Source organism: Meleagris gallopavo, chromosome 3, assembly GCF_000146605.3.
Source record: "Meleagris gallopavo isolate NT-WF06-2002-E0010 breed Aviagen turkey brand Nicholas breeding stock chromosome 3, Turkey_5.1, whole genome shotgun sequence".
NCBI lineage: Eukaryota > Metazoa > Chordata > Aves > Galliformes > Phasianidae > Meleagris > Meleagris gallopavo.
The window spans coordinates 2,737,342-2,754,310 of NC_015013.2; the positions used below are offsets into that span (position 1 = coordinate 2,737,342).

General features: G+C 38.6%; 1 protein-coding gene across 1 annotated transcript; it reads left to right on the forward strand.

Moving 5' to 3' along the window:
- Positions 1-9,198: 9,198 nt before the first annotated feature.
- On the forward strand, positions 9,199-16,597 carry LRRC14B (leucine rich repeat containing 14B). The gene is made up of 2 exons (XM_003204694.4): positions 9,199-10,158; positions 11,871-16,597. Exons 1-2 carry the CDS (start codon positions 9,254-9,256, stop codon positions 12,514-12,516), a joined length of 1,551 nt encoding a protein of 516 aa, XP_003204742.1. The 5' UTR covers positions 9,199-9,253; the 3' UTR covers positions 12,517-16,597.
- Positions 16,598-16,969: the final 372 nt, after the last annotated feature.

Consider the following 16,969-nt stretch of genomic DNA (forward strand, 5'->3'; position numbering starts at 1 on the left):
AATAAATCATCTCAATGCTGACTGCAGTTTGGAAGAGCTTTTGAAACAACCTATCCCCCTGCTAAAATAAGACTGTTTGGCAGCACTGAGCTTTATGTTCTATCAGAGCTGAAGACTGGAAGAGCAGTTCTGTTAAAATCCCTGAATGTCAAGTGGACGTTATCTTCTAAACACACGCTTCAAGCTGTCAACAGAAAGACATCACTGCAGGGTTTGTTCTCTGTTGCACCAACTCCTCCTAAAAATCCCAACTTAAAACAGGGCATTTCTGTCTGTAGAGCTACTTGTGCCATTCAAAAAGCATTTCTTGTGCCATTCAGATAGCATTTATATGCAAATGAAAAATACCTTGTCCACTGGCACATGTGTAGTTAGTTACATGAGAGAGCGAAAAAAAAAATGAAAAGTGTGCTGTAATTAAACAAGATAAGTAGATGAAGTCTCTTTAGCATGAAGGATGATGGCTAAAATATGAATAAGGGGAGGCCAGGCAGGTAGATTATATCACAATCCCATAAACTTACTATAGCAAATGCCATGTGCTTATAATGGTAGAAACAACCACCAGATGGCTAGAAACATATCCTGTGCCCCATGCCACCACCAAAAATACTGTCCCAGGTGTTGAAAAGCAAGTCTTGTGGTGACATGGCATCCTAGAAAGAACTGAGTCAGAAAAAGGTACTAATATCTGAAAAAAAAACTCATCCACCTGGGCCAAAGAGCGTGGCATTGAGTGGGTATGTCACACCTGCTATCATGCACCAGCCTCTAGAAAAATTGAAAAATGCAATGGACTGTTAAAAACTATACTGAGAGTAATGAGTGCTGGGGCTTTCAAACTTTCAAACTAATGCATATAGAGGTTAATGTGGAAGGATAGGGATATCCATTGTATACCTCAAAGTGATTTGATGTTTGGTGAGAACAGTCAATGATTTAAATTGTAAGATGTTAAATTATTTCATAATATTGCATGTCATCAATGATATTATGGTCTTATATGACAGATGGAGTTCAAAGTTAGGAACTGGATGAACCATGGACCATGTATAAGGATGGCCCATAGGGTATGGGAATAATATGTGTGTATATGTATCTCAAAAAGCAAGATAGGTGATGGTAATTAGTTAGAATGTGTAAAACACATGCAAATGGTATGGAAAAAAGGGTGGATATTGTCTTAGATTTAGCTGGGACACAATTCTTTTCTTCAGAGTGACTGGTATGATGCTATGTTTTGGTTCTAGAAGGAAAACAATGTTGGTAAAACGCACATGCCTACAGTTGCTGTACAGAGCCAAGACTGCTCTCATTGAAAGGCCCGAGGAGCTGAGAGGAAACAGATCTAGGTCAGCTGACTTAAACTGACCAAAGGTATATTCTATATCATATGAAGACATGTGGAAGGAGAGTTTTGAAGAAAGTGGGAATTCAGCTGGCTCTCTTCTACTTCCTGAGGGGATAGCTGGACATCAGTAGGTGGGTAATGAGCAATTCCTTGAGCCTCACTTATATATATATATATATATAATAAAATATACTGTCATACTATCCTTGTTCCTTTTGTCTATCCATGCTCGTAAACAGCCACTTCCCCCTCCTGTTGATACGCTCCCTTCAAGTACTGGAAGGCCAATATGAGGTCTCTCCAGAGCCTTCTCTTCTCCAAGCTGAACAATCCCATTTCCCTCAACCTTTCCTCATAGGAGAGGTGCTCCAGCCCTCTGATCATCTCAGTGCCCTCCTCTGGACCCGCTCCAAGAGCTCCACGTCCTTCCTGTGCTGGGGGTCCCAGGCCTGGACGCAGCACTGCAGATGGGGCCTCACAAGAGCTGAGTAGAGGGGGACAATCACCTCCCTCTTCCTGCTGGCCACCCCTTTTTTTAATGCAGCCCAGAACACAGTTTGGCCTTCCGGGCTGCAAGCGCACACTGCTGGCTCATGTCCAGCTTCTCCTCCACCAGGACCCCCAAGTCCTTCTCTGCAGGGCTGCTCTCAAGGAGATCTTCCCCCAGTCTGTAGAAATACCTGGGATTGCCCCGGCCCAAGTGCAGCATCTTGCACTTGGCCTTGTTGAACCTCACTAGGTATTGATGGGCCCACTTCTCCAGCCTGTCCAGGTCCCTCTGGATGGCTTCCCTTCCCTCCCATATATCGACTGCATCGCTCAGCTCGGTATCATCTGCAAACTTGCTGAGGGTGCACTTGATGCCATCATCTGTCATTGATGAAGATGTTGAAGAGCACCTGTCCCAAGACTGACCCCTGAGGGACACTGCTTGTGACCGGCCTTCACCCTGACACAGAAGCATTGATCACAGCCCTTTGGCTGTGTCCAGCCCTTTGGCTGCGTCCAGCCAGCCATTTCCTACCAGGAGATCGAACTGTCCATCTTTATCTCCACCCCTCTCCAATTTAGAGAGAAGAATGTGGTGAGGGACCATATCAAAGACTGTGCAGAAGTCCAGAAAGATGACATCCGTCACCCTTCTCTTGTCCACTGATGACATCACTTCATCATAGAAGGCCACCAGATCAGTCAGGCACGATCTGCCTTTGGTGAAGCCATGCTGGCTCTCTCGGATCACCTCTTTGTCTAGTATGTGCCTTAACTTGCAGCAGCTTCCCTGTATGAAATTAAGAACAATAAGCAGCAGAGAAAATGAAGAACTTCAATTTAGAATCTCTTTCTATATTGAGAAAGCTTATCTTAAAATTAACTCTTACTCTCAATTTATAGACGTGATTTGGAGAAGTCTTACCTTCTATGACCTGAGCTGCTGAACAAGCATGGATCGACAAGCCTAAGAACAGTAGTAGCACGTCCCATCTCCACCAGGCACAACTGAAGCAGCTGTGCAGGAAAAAAAGAAAAAAGAAAAAAAAAAAAAAAGGAGGAGGATAGGAAAAGAATGAGACAAAAAACATAATACAGAAGCATGAGGGTTAAAAAAATAACATAGAAGTGAGAATTCTTACCATGACAGCATTTTTGAAAGTCAGTTGAAAGACCTCAAGGGCGGAAAATGTTCAGTGAACATGAATTTTATACTTCTGAAAATAAGTTACAGAAAACTGGAGCCTGCTGTTTCTCCTCCAACGTTCAGACACAAGTGGAACAAAGGCAGCTCTCAGGCTCTCTGTGTGACTCACTGCAATTCAGGGCTCCAACTCTGAAATTTGACTCCACGTAGACTTTCCGTCAGACCGCAGCCTAAAAGTTCCTACCGTGTGCACTGGATGGATGGATGGATGGGTGGATGGATGGATGGGTGGATGGATGGGTGGGTGGATGGATGGATGGGTGGATGGATGAACACCCCTTTCTGCCGTTCATCACCCCAGTGCTGTCACTCTGTGGCACTGCCTGAAGTTACTGCGTTCCCTGAGAAATAGCAGTACAGCATTTTCTCCGATTTTAGAAAACTCGTTGACAAAGGAAGTAACATCTCTGCTGCTCCCACAGATGTGATGCTGTTCATGCAGATGCTCCACATGAATGCTGCTGAAAGAGCCATTAATTTTGTGGGGATACTTTAGTGTGGATTTCTGACCAATGCTGCATATTTTTAACACCGCTGGATAAAAGAAGGCAAAGCAAAGCATTTCCCCTGCATTCCATTAGTTTTAAATCTCTAAATGTAAGCAGTCTATTAATTCACTCTTGCTAGATCTTAAGATGTTGTGAGTTTCTGGTGGTCACTTGTAGTCTTAAGAACCAGGCAGTATTAACAGGTCCTCGATGTCTGCTAGTTATACCTTGCTCTCAATGTGGGCAGTAAGACTTGTACATATCCACTCTGATTTAACTTAGCTGCTGGTCTCTTTTTTTGATCCAGCAAGTCTCATCTGAATGAGGACATGAGTGTTTAACTTCTGTACCGTTTCCAGCTGTCTTCATCTATGCTAGAGTTTTCCTGCTGGTTAAAAATCTCTGTCTTCCAGGCAGAAGTTCTGTTTATTTTTCACAGCTCTGCCAACAGTTTGCATTCCTTAACATTTGAAATGGAAGAGTACAATTCTGCTGTTGCAGTTCCTACTCGTTCACTAAGTTTGCCAGGTTGGGTGTTCTTACACTTCTGGTCATCTCTCTGTTAAGCAGTTTAGCTTTTCCTCCTCACTCTGCTACACAGACTTTCAGCTGCACACTTTTAGCCTCTATATTCATAAGACTAAGAAGCATGAGAATATTGTTTTGCAGAAGTAGCATTAGAGAGGCAGTATGAACCAAGGCCCCAGGGACTCAAGAACTGTGCTAGACAGAACAAAGGGCTTTTCTTCGGCCCAGAGCACAGGTAAATAAATGTCTGACATTCACAATATCCAGCCACAATGAGGTCCACTGCTCACTTAGGGCTTTCATAAGAAGCCCCCTCTTTTCTGTTTCAAACTTCAGCCCCGCTGATGTTCTTTGATGCCTCCAATTTCTGGTATTAAACAAGGGATCGCCTGTTCACTGTCACTTCTCTTTTCTTTATGCTCTTTGTGCTTTCAGAAACCTCTTTCACATGCCTCTTTCAATTGTTTGCTTTCTGTGCAGCAAGAAAGGACAAACTTTCTTGGTCATTTCTTCTACTGCAACCATTCTAATACCGCAGGTCGCCTTTTTTGCCTTCTTCGCAGTTCCTTCTGTTCCAGTACATCATTTTTGATCTTTGGTGGAGATGGACTAATCATAATTGCATAGATGCAAACAACCTCAGCAGTTCTCTGGCAACGTAGCAATGTTCCCTATATGCCTCCTGATAACAACAACTGAACTTTCTGGACTGCAGTTGAGATAAAGTCTTCACAGAACACTCATAAGCCTAATAATTTACTCTTGAGAGGCTAACTTTTTGTGATTAGCTTTTCTCTTCCCTCTGTCAATACTTCTATAACAAATAATAGGAATGAACTTCATCCACTGTCTGATTTTCCATTCGTTTACACTTAGAAGTTCCCTTTGTAATTCTTTGCAAACTACCCCTGTCAGTATTAAAACAGCAACAGCAATGACAACGTAAAAACTGGTATAATCCACAAACCTACCTGCACTCCCTGGAATAGGTAGACAACATGTTGGTGCCCTTTCTTTAGTACAGGCACTGACCATATATTCTTCATTCTTTTATCTCTCTTTTAATCAACTGTTCATATATAAACCTTACTTCTTGTGACATGACTTCCTGGAAAGCTATTTTCAGTTGTAATGTGTACTGCATTACTGCATTTAAGTGATGCATTGCTGCAGGGGGTACCAGTTAGTCCAGAAGCAATGAATGATCCTTTGGCATTGAATATCATCAGCTACCGTTAGTTAATCTTTTCTTTCCACAGTGGTTTGAATATATGATTTTTAAGCATAACAACTGATTCACTGCTCCACTTTTTGCTTTTCCCTCTCTCAGTCAAGATATCTTTTAAGAAAACAAAAGTTTATAAACGATGTTTTTAATATATATTTATGAAGTAGTGAAAGAGTACATTCTTGTAACTGAAGCCTGTACCATGTCATATCTTGCAATGGGTTCGAAGTAAGATTGCTGACACAAAGAATTGTGGCATTTTCTAGTCCTTTAGAGCTTCAGTTCACATAACTTGAATGTTTCTGCCTCCTTTTCCCTTCTGTCACAGTATTATAAAAAATACTGGGAAAAAAAGGTAAAATCTTTCACGTGGTCAAGGCTAGCAAAGATATCAAAGAGAAGTCAGGGACTTGAAAAAGAAAGGGATCTCCTTCCACTTCTTATATTGGAAGATGATTTTTAGCATGAATGAGACCAGGTCTGCTTGTCACATGGATGGTTTCAAGGGGAATCAGATGAGTGAGGAGGAGCCTGCATGCACCACTCATAAAAATCTGCACCACAGATGCAGAGTTGAGCCATTATCACTGTTGCCATTGTTGAAAAGCACCACTCACCTCACTGTGCTCACATCCACAGTTTCATCTCCATAAATGTTCAGCAAACATCAGTGAATGTCAATGGGTGCAGTTTTTTCCACGTGGAGTAATTAAATGGCACATCCAGAAAAAATTATCTTCCATACTTTTGCTGTCTGTTTACATGTTTAGCTGAGCTGAAGAACTATTTTCTCCTACGCACACACACAGGGCATAGTAAGTAAAAAGTTTTACGAGTATCTCCCCATTCTGTGTTGGATACTCTGTGTTGGATAATTTGTTTCTTCATAGGATGACAATTCTGAATTTCTCTCTTGTAACTTGCCAGAAGTAAATCTGAAAACCAGCTGTTTTATTGACGCGGATAGTGTCCTAATTAGATTGTTCTCGAGCGGGGAAGCACGACAGTACTCAATATGAGTGATCAAGCTTCACTTTATTGTTGCACACACAGACTTTATATATGATTCTGATACACATGTGTTCACTTACTATTGGAGCACAAGGTGGGCGGCTAGGTGGGCTGCCTAGCTTCAACCAATGCTCAGCCAGTATTCACACCTGCCACTGAGCTCATCCGCTCATCAGCCCCCCACATATCCACAGAGCACAGCTGCGGATGTGGGCCTGCTGTTTACATGCTGTCCCAAGGATGTTGTGACTCCTATCTAACTCTTAGTATTTTCTCATGGGTATGCACTCTGTGCCGCTGCACCAGCTATGCTCGTACATATTCTCATGGCCTCCCTGCTCTTGCAGCCATTCCCCAACATTTTATCATGAAATACATTTTGAATTCACTGTTTTTGAATTATATGCCAATTAAAATCCATGTTTTTTACAGTGCTATGATTAGTTTTTCTGAAGTAACTGCAAAAAACATTTTATTTTGTTAATTGAATGAATATTTATTGCCATACAAGCATTAAAACCGCACTAAAAGATCTTGAATGCTGGAAAGTCATGGAACTTACTTCAGTGAAATTCTTTTAAGTGATCTGTCATGATTTCCTCTTCTACTGAATAAAGTATTAAATATTTAATAAAATATTTTTGACATCTCTGAATCACATGGTAACAAATCCTTTTTTCAAACTATGCTGTCCTTCGGGCTAATCCTTCTGCTTTCCTGTGGAAAACCAGTGCCACAGTTCATGGATTCAGGGTTTTTTTTTTGAAGTAAATCCATTATAGAATATTTTATGAATAGCAAAATAAAATTTCTAGGTATACTTTATGCAAAATTTACAGGAAGATATATTCAGGGAAGGAATATATTTATTAATCTGTATTATTCTGATTTTACTTCTGCAGGTTTTTTATTTGTATTAAATTAGTTTTACCTTCAAATATATGAGTGGCATTACTAAATTACTAAAAAGTGTGCAAGGTTAAATACATAGAACTTACGTACTTTAAGTATTTTTCCTCTTTTTTTAACTTTTCTTCATATGTGGCATACGATGGTATCGATGTTACTGTATTTTGTGTAGTTTTGTAAATTATGAAAACAGAAATATGTACTTGGTTCGTGTCTAACAAGAAAAATGCACAAATAGTTTGCATCTTGCATCATTTATAAGCACAGTTTTACTGTATTTCAACATTTGAACAGGCAGTTATGTACATAAATACACATTTTAAATCTGCTTACCTAGTTTATTCTAATGCTCCAAAAGTCCCAAGATAAACTGCTGTATCAGTGTAATATATATAGGTGTAAAGCATGAAATACCTGTAGCAGTTTTAAAATATAAAAACACTATTGCGTGTCTGCTAGAGAAGAGAGTTTGAGATTTTTTATTTTTTATTTTTTTAAAAGAAACAGAATATAAACCTTTTGCTGCATTACATTTGCTATTAGCATCTTACTGGTGCTGTAAGTTCCTAACGCATTTCTCAGTTGATGTTTAATCTTTCATACTGGCCATTTCAAATATCAAGGTGAGGCATAGCATGGAGCTCAGGTCAATAATCTGGATTTGAACACAATCAGCTCAAGACAGCAACAGTTTCACCAGCCAGGCTTATCATCTCAGTTAGCTTGTACAGGTAACATTAGAGAGATGGAAAATGTGGAAGAAGCAGAGATTGTTTGTAGAGGGTGGAAGGTAAAGAAGATAGTGACTTAGGGAAGAGAAAGGATGGTAAGCATTTACAAACTTTCTAATTTTACTGTATTCAAGAATTTTTCTAAGTGACAGAGGAAAATATAAAGTTATTTACAGGATCTTTTGTGCATAATTTTCAAGATATCCCAGTAGATTCTGAAATCACACACCAAAAAAAAGAGGAGGGAATAAAATACACAGCACAAAACATCAAATGTAAGGCATTTATGCATATACATATATATAAAGTGCATTCTATAATGTTTGAAGTAATTCCAAGCTGTGCTCATTCCCTTTTTCGCTGGTTCCCCAAAAAAGGCAGCATAAAAGACTGTATGTCAATCAACTACCAGGTAGAAAGTAAGAAGCTTCATCTCTATTATTATTAACAGGTAATAGACTTCAAATATTTTCCCTTTTTGTATATTAATGAAACCATGATTTCTTGTATAATAAGAAAGAAAAGACAATCTGTTGCTCAAAATAACAGCAACAGCATACTTGCCTAGAAATTGAGAATGTTTTAAATTTGTGCTCTGTCTTGTTCACCTTGTCTTGTACTTAAGCCTAAGTCTCTCACCACAGGCAAGTGTTCTGGTCATGAAAAGTCTGGACTTTTCTAATATCTCTCTTCTTTTTGCCTGGAATCTATTTAACTATATCTTGCTGAACAGGACAGGCAAAAAAGAGGGTTATATTGTAGCTCAGTGACTGTAGCACCACAGTTTTTCCTTACAGCTATAGTTTTGAGGAGAAGTACGGTGCTGAGACATCTTCTCTCTTGAAATCACCATGTAAATCCCCAGGAAATACTTTGTTTTTATTCATCTTAGTGTAGCATATGTCATGAAAGGAAGTGGATAAAGATCACTTTGTATAAGTTGGAACGCCAAATGCATTTTGCATGGCATAGGAAAGATACAGAAATTTTCTTATATATATGCCTTGTTCTGATCTTACCATTATGGCTTATTTATGCTTAGTTGCTAGTTTTGCTATAAATATGAATATTTCAGTGAATTAATGCTTTCAAAATAAAGGTCTCATAGAAGCTATCTGCTGCAGACTCGGAGTAAGAGCTCCAAAATAGAAAGCAGAGGATCAGCATGTGATTCTTCATTCTACATTCCCAACAAGGCTTCCCTCAGTAGCGAACAGCAGCTGTAGTTAAAAATAGAAAGTGATAAGCAACTAGGATCTTTAATTAAACCCAGAAGTCACCCTCCATAACAGCAAGAAGTTCAAAGAAACAATGAAGTCTCTCCAGTTCCTTAGTGCTGAAGCATTCGTGTCAGATGCTGAGTTTGCGAGGAAGAATCTTGGCAGTGTTGCCCACAATCTTTTTCCTCTTCTTTTTAAAGCCAGCTATTTACTGGAGCAAAGGGAAGTGATTCATGACTTGGTTGAGACCTGGCCACTTGCTGACTTTAATATAGGAAAACTTCTGGGAACTACTGTGGACTACCAGGAAGATCTGAGCCATAGAAGATGCTCAGTGTGCTTGGAGAGCTGTCTGACAGGGCTGAGAGACTATGTGCTGAATCATCCTTCTCCCTGTGTGAAAAGGTTGAAAGTGGTGGACCTGACAGGTATAAAAGATGTTGAAGTTCAGCTTTGTGAATGTAAGAAGACAATGGGGAGGTGGGCCAGGACAAAGCTGCTCTCAAAGCTTTGTTTAGAAGTGCTGGTCCACCTGCAACAAACGCAATGCAAGCCACATGCCTTTGAAATCAGTATTGATGTGCTAATAGACTTGTTTGTTACAGAACGCAACTATGAGCTTGTAGCGCAGGCCCTGCTGCAGAAACGTTATTGTCCACTGAAGATCTGCTGTGTGGCATTTAGAGCTGACAACCTGGCTTTGCAGAAATTCTTCTACATCATAAAGCTCACTGATCCCTCTTTGTTGCGCAAACTGGAAGTAGTTCACAATGTTCGCTTGGAAATGGAACACTTGCAAATACTCTTCAACAGTATTCACTTCCCTTTACTGATGTCCTTGACCTTGCCAGCTCGAACATTTAATGTGCGGAGGCTCACAGCTACAGATGAACTGATGCTTACTACCATTGGAAAAAAGATGGGTGAAATGACGCAACTGACTGAGCTCAGTCTGGCATTTTCTATTCTCACAGGAAGAATAAGGAAGCTGCTCAGGTAACTTGCTTATCTTACTGTCAGTCAGAATGTAAGGAACAGCAATGAGTGCCATCAGTAATTTGAGAACATTATAGAATAAGTGAAGTGAGAATATTTCAGGTGATATGTGAGTATGGGAAGCAGAAAACTAGGAAAGAGTATTTGTTGGGGAGAGGTCAATAAATTGTCAAATGTAATCAGAAGAGCTGATTGCTCCTGTTAGTCTTCCAGAGTCCATCTGATAAGTATGATTTGAATATGCTTTTGGCTCTTGACACAAGATAGAGATACACTCAGGTTTGTCACAATCTTGAGCTTATATCTCAATCAGCTTGGGCTGGCCTTTGAAACAAGATCTAAGTCATACTCAGTGTTTTTTTTCAAGATTTCTAGTGAATTTTTTCCCTCTAAAAATTGGACAGTAAATACAGATTTCACAGATAATTTATTTTTAGATAGATAGAGGGATATTAAACTCATTTGAGACTGATTTAAATTGTTCATTGTGTTTTCCGGTCTCAGGGTAGGAGAGATCTGATGCCTTTCTCTACTGCAAATTAAGCTAACATATGAATATTCATAATTATTTCCATAAAAGAATGGCAGTTCTTAAAAATATAACAAGCTACTAGTGATCTGTGTTCATATTTGAACTGAAAATCAAGTTGAATATGAGCATCGGAAAAAAAAACAGACAAAAGTTTTGAAACAGATCAGCTTGGTCTAAAATTTCTCCTGTACAAAGAACGCACTTCATTTAAATGTTGTTAAGAGATCAAACAGTGGATATTAGCACAGGAAGGTGTTGGTATGTTTCAGCAGTGGCAACAACAATGTGAAAAACACGCCATTTTCCAGACTTCCATGCAGATTTTTATGGACACAGCATGTGGACTGTTGCTCATTACTGGTGAAAATGGTGGCAACTATGTTGAAAAAATAATTTTTTGGAGCTGAGAATTTGCTCATTATTGTGCTCTTTGTAACTGTTGTAGTTTCCATGGAAATAAATAGGATGCATTACTTTTGGAGCGACATGCATAAACAATGAGTTTCTAATCTTTATCCAGTTGAGATATGTGGAAGAATTCTTGTTGAGGTTCTCTACATCTGAAAGGGATCTTTTTTTATTTTCATCAGTTAATATTATTTTATATTCAACTAAAACATTTGCATACAATCCCAGGTACACTTTTTCCAACCAGAATGTCTTCATCAGAATGTCTGTTTGAAACTTCAGAACAAAATTACATGTAAAACTCTTGGGCATTTAAAAACATGAAGTAAAAACAAAACTAGAAATAAACAGTGATATGTTAGAATGCTGATTGGCTTTCCTCTTGGAATGAATCCTTTCTTAACAGACATGATTGAAATCTCATGAATGATAACAGCTTTGTGAAAGAAGTCATCGATGTTTTTATTGTTGTAATGATCTGTTATTAATTCAGCAAGTAATGGAACCTGACAACATATAAATGTTTACAAAATAGACAGAGAGATTGTTACAAAATTAATTCCCTTTAAACCAAAACATTTGGAGTGATGAAAGGCTTGGGAAGCAAAATATGTTTCTCATTGTTGGCATATGCTTCATGGTTAAAGGAAATTAAAAAAAATAATGATTGCGGCTGATGGCTGCACTCATAATACGGATAGAAATGTGAAATTTTTTCAAAATAGTTTTTCAGTGTTTCGTGACATAAAACCTTTTCTTTTTAATTCTACAGCCCACTAAAAACTCCACTGAAGATGCTGGATGTTTCTAACTGCTCACTGAACAATGCTGATATGGTCTATTTAGCCAATAGTATCCATTCTTATCACTTGGAAGCACTGGACCTGAGTGGGCACAATATTCCTGAACTTTATCCATCAACATTCTTTAAGCTTCTTAGCCATTCCTCTCCAGTGCTTAGGAGTCTTGTCTTGGAGGACTGTAACATCCAAGACACTCATGTCAATATGTTGATTGTAGCATTAAGCCCTTGTCAGAAACTGCAGGAGTTTAAGTTTCTTGGAAATCCATTGTCATCCCAAGCACTTAAACACCTTTTCACATTTCTCTGTGAGTTGCCAGTGCTGAAAAATGTGGAGTTTCCAGTTCCAAAGGACTGCTACCCTATTGACATCACCTACCCAATTGACGATACCAGTCTCTGCAGATTTGATCATCAAAAATATGACAGTATAGCAGAGGAGCTTAACTTCATTTTACTCCAAGCAAATCGGGAGGATGTGAAAGCTTCAACTCCGCTCTTTGGCAGTTATGATGCAGCTGTTCAGGAGACAAATGATGAACTGGGAGCTTATTTGATCAAGTCCTTCAAAGAGACTTTAGAAAAGTTAACTACTTCTCTTAGCAAAATGAGTTAAATGTGTAACATATTTTCAATAAGTTGGCCTGACAAATCAAAAGCTAGTTTATTCTTTTCTGGAACAGTGTCTTTCATTGATCAGTCTTCAGTTTTCTTTAGTTTCCGGGCTGAATTTATGTTGTTTTAATAGTTCATGGTCATCAGAGGTTTTTTAACTATCTTACTGCATAACATTTACATAAATACAGCTTGTTCTCAAAAGAGGGGAAAACCTCAATAGTTTACTATTTTACACAAAAAGCATTTTGTTTCTTAGTAAAACAAGGTGTCTGAAATTGGCTACTTTCTTCTACATTTTTCTCCAGACTTGGCAATGAGGTTTGCCACTAAACAGAAAAGACAAGGAAGTCTTTCCCCAGGTCCAGCAGGATCCCTCAATGACTGTGTATATTCTTGTACTGCAAGCACAGTAAATGGCACATGGCAAATCGAATGATTGACTGATAACAGAGGATTCCCCTTCACCTCACTCCAGCAGTACAAAGTAAACTTGGCAAAATGTATTTCACAAAGAAGTTCTGGCACAGTTCTGCGCAGCCGGGCTTGTGATATCAACAAGCAAGCACCTCAAGATGCTCCCTTTGTGGAATTTGTGGTTTTGGCCATTGGAATATACCTGGCTGCTCTCAGCTGTTTTTGAAAGATAGCCTAGGACAATGGTAGTAATACAAAAATGAGTAGTGTGGAAAAAAATGAATCAAGGGACAATTTAGAATTGTGGAAAAGGGGTAGAGAAGGCTGCTAAGTAAATACATAACTTACATTCTTCTTTTTAATATATTTGATCCATTAAATATATGATGGTAAGACTGCAATGAATGGACTTGAACTATTTGTGTTTACATAGTGCTAAAAAAAGCTAAAGGAAATCAAAGTTGCTAAGGCAAACATTCATGACATAGAAAAAAAGAAAAAAAAAATTGGGTTACCTATAGTCTAGTTTATATTTGCACAGAGTTCCAGATGAGCCCTTTTTCTTGCCTCCCTTTGACCTTTTGTATGAGGACTAACAGCTGACCTAGGCAACTGACTACTACTCTTAACATTTTCCTCCCTCTGATCTTGCTGTTCTTTCTATCCTAGTCTTGACTCAAGTTTTCTCAGCCAAACATAGATGGTTTGAATTTTGTGAGACTGAAGATCTGCATCTTTGTCGTGAGAAGTGGCACATTTTGTTGCTCAGAGAGATTATTCCATTTAGAATAGATGTAACCTATGGGTAGTAATTTCTGCACACTGGCTATAATTTCTGCAGGCCAGCTAAAATACTATGTCTGAAAGTGAAGACTGACTATTTTAGAAGCATACTGTGCTCCAACAACCTGTCCCTGCCTATTTCAATGCACACAAAATAGTTTGTTCCTAGATTACTTCTTATTTAGGAGTATTTATATGCCTTATGAGTACTGCAGCTTTCTCACTGCTTTCTTCTTGCCAAAAAACAGTCCTGACCCCCACTTTTGTTTACTTATTTATCACAGACTTCTCCCCATTTTTCATTTTCAACAATATGCACCCTATGCTGTCAATTTATGTCTGTCTGGGCCAGAAGGATGTGGAGACACTAAAAAGTTTTAGTGCCCATTCCACACTGAGGATTAGTAGTTGTTAAGTCTTTTTCAAATATTCCCTTTTAGAACAAACAATGGGGGACACAGCATTAAAGGAATAGTGCACATGCATCACTACATGCACAGTGATTATGAATGACTGACATGTGGCTGGAGCACATGGATCCACGTGTCCAGTATCTTTGGATCCTGTTTTTGTGAAGCCATTTGCTCTACAGCATCATTTCCAAGGCTTTGTGAGCTTTTACATGGGCTGTTCCAAAAGTAATGTCTCCTATCTTATTATATTTGTCCACGACATCAGAGGTGGATGTTCATGGTATGGCAGTAGAGGTTGAACCTTCCCAAAAAGATTCCATTATATTTCATTGCAATGCAACAGATGACAACAGGAACAGTTTGAAAAAATTATGACTGATACAGAAGTGCATATGAAGATAAGAATTGGAACTTAGTTCCTCCATGTGGAAAAAATTGCAGTTGTTTACACTCATTCACTGACACTGAATATTTATGTAAACCAAACTGTGGACGTTTGTACAATAAAGCAGTGGGTGATGTGTTTCAGCAGTGGCAATAACAACATGAAAGACAAGCCATGTTCCAGGTGGCAATGCACAACTGACACGCCATGAAATGAAATCTCAATCAGCTAAACCATGCAAATAGGTGGATTATGACCAGGAAACTGTATATGGAGCTGAATATTGGCTTCAATGAATTAGAAATAATGGTGGCAACATTGGGATATTGCAAAGTTCGCACCAGGTCCCATGAACGCTCACATGGGGAAAGAAAGAACACCATATACAAATTTGTCAGGACCTATTGAACAGACTAAAGGTGACAGTTTCCTGAAATGCATCATTACTGGTGACAAGATGTAGTGTAACCACTACAAACTGTAGTCAAAACGGTAGTCCATGGAGTGGTGACATGTGAATTCTCCATGGAAAGGAACATTCAAGATGCAGTCCTCATAGGGTAAAGTAACGTGTAATGTCACTGGGGACAAAAAAGTGGTGATCCTTTCAGATTTCCCAGAACCTAGACAAACCACTTCTGACCACTTCATCACGATGCTGACTAAGATGAAGGCTCAAACTTGCAGAATCAGGTCAGAGATGGATAAAAACTTTCTCTTGCAATATAATAATGTCAGGCTCCATACCAGTTTGAAGACTGTGGAGCACATTGACTCTCTTGTTTGGACTGTCCTACCACACCCACCTAATAGTCCAGATTTAGTGCTTTCTGATTTCCATCTTTTCAGACTGGTGAAAGATGTAATCCACGGGCAGCATTTTCCTATCATAGCATCTGTAAAATGGTGTGTCACCTCTGCTGGTGAAAATTTTTAAAAGTATAGCTCTTGTTCATTGCTGGTGACTACGTTGAAAAATAGTGTTTTGTAGCTGAGAATTAGCTCAATCAAATAGAACTACGATGTTCTTTGTATCAATTGTAGTTTCCATAGAAATAAATAGGAGGCATTTTTTTCAGAGCAGCGACATAAAATGCATTTTGATAGGACCGAAGCAAAATTTTTATTCTTTACAGTTATGTGTTAAAATTGTAGTCTATGAAATGTAGTATTAATTAAAATACCTGCTTTGAATATTGTAGAAACCAAAAGGCAGAACTTTAACAGTCGTGAGACCCTGCTAGTATTTAACAAAGCGGTTTTACAGGCACAAAACTGTGTTTGTCTAAAAACTTGTTTAAAATGTGTCATATTTAGGAGGAGAAGGGATTTCCACCATTATGGAATGGAGTCAGTTTTGGCTTTGTTTTGTTTGTTGTTTGTTTTGGTTTGGTTGTTGTTTTTTTTTAATTTTGTTTAAATCACACAATTCCCAGCTTTACAGCCAAATTTTTCCAAATTTTGAAAAGCTTCTACTTTTGCTTTGATGACAGTTGCTCCTTTGCAGAAATTCCATCTTCAGCTCTCAGGCATTTTACTTTTGCTTCTTGAGTTTCTTTCTTAATTATGGTTATTAGTGATGCTTTTAAATACAGACCAAGACGTAGCATTTTCTTGCTGACCAGGCTTACTGTAACAAGAATGTGTGCTGTCTCCCAGAAGAATTCCTGTGTGTCTCCTGTTCAAGAACTGCTATTTATATTCTGGGCCTGGTCTTTCTTCCTCTTGCCTTGTGTGTGGGACTTGGCATTATGCTGTTACTACTGTAGTATTGAAGCCCCAGTGCAACAGCTACCTAAGTATTACAGGTTATCCTGTGCAGGAGTAGATAGGTATCAGTTTAATTCATCTCCTTCTAAAGGACAATCTTTCTATGTTGCACCAACCTGGAGCCTTGTCGTTGATATTGCTAGCTATGGATATTTTAAATTATGAATCAGGACTCAAAATGCCATGAGATTTTAAAATAAATTTGTTTTATTGTTGTTTTATTTCCATGCTGTTAATTACAGGTTTATATTGTAAGCAATTCTCATGTTTAGATTTATTATTGAGCTCAAAGTTCAATAAAGGTAAAGGATCAACTCCTTTTGCTGCTTTTGCAAAAGATGAAATTCTTATGTTTGCAAATTTTGAGCTATCCTAGGTAGTAAAATAATGCAATATATGACAAAAATGAATACAGCTTCACAATACTGTGATACTAATGCTCCAGCAGCATTTATGCTAACTGAAAGATTTCTAAAGTTGCAATCACCTCAACAGTTCCAAATGCTTGTAAATAGTAAACACTATGAAAGGATGTATGTGTAGATTTATTTTGATAAAATCAGTGGAAGTTGTTATAAAGATTCTTCCTCTTTGTGCAGAATTTTGTTTTCAGAAGCCCTTCATGGCTAAACAGCCATAGGTGAGATGGTCAGCAATTTCTTGGTAGCAAAGATATTTTCCTTTAT

What these genes read in the sequence shown, in the direction of transcription:
- LRRC14B (XM_003204694.4), top strand. Translation starts at nt 9,254, where the DNA reads ATGAAGTCTCTCCAGTTCCTTAGTGCTGAAGCATTCGTGTCAGATGCT. An exon ending in AGAATAAGGAAGCTGCTCAG is followed by an intron (nt 10,159 to 11,870) that starts GTAACTTGCTTA and finishes TTAATTCTACAG; the next exon opens with CCCACTAAAAACTCCACTGA.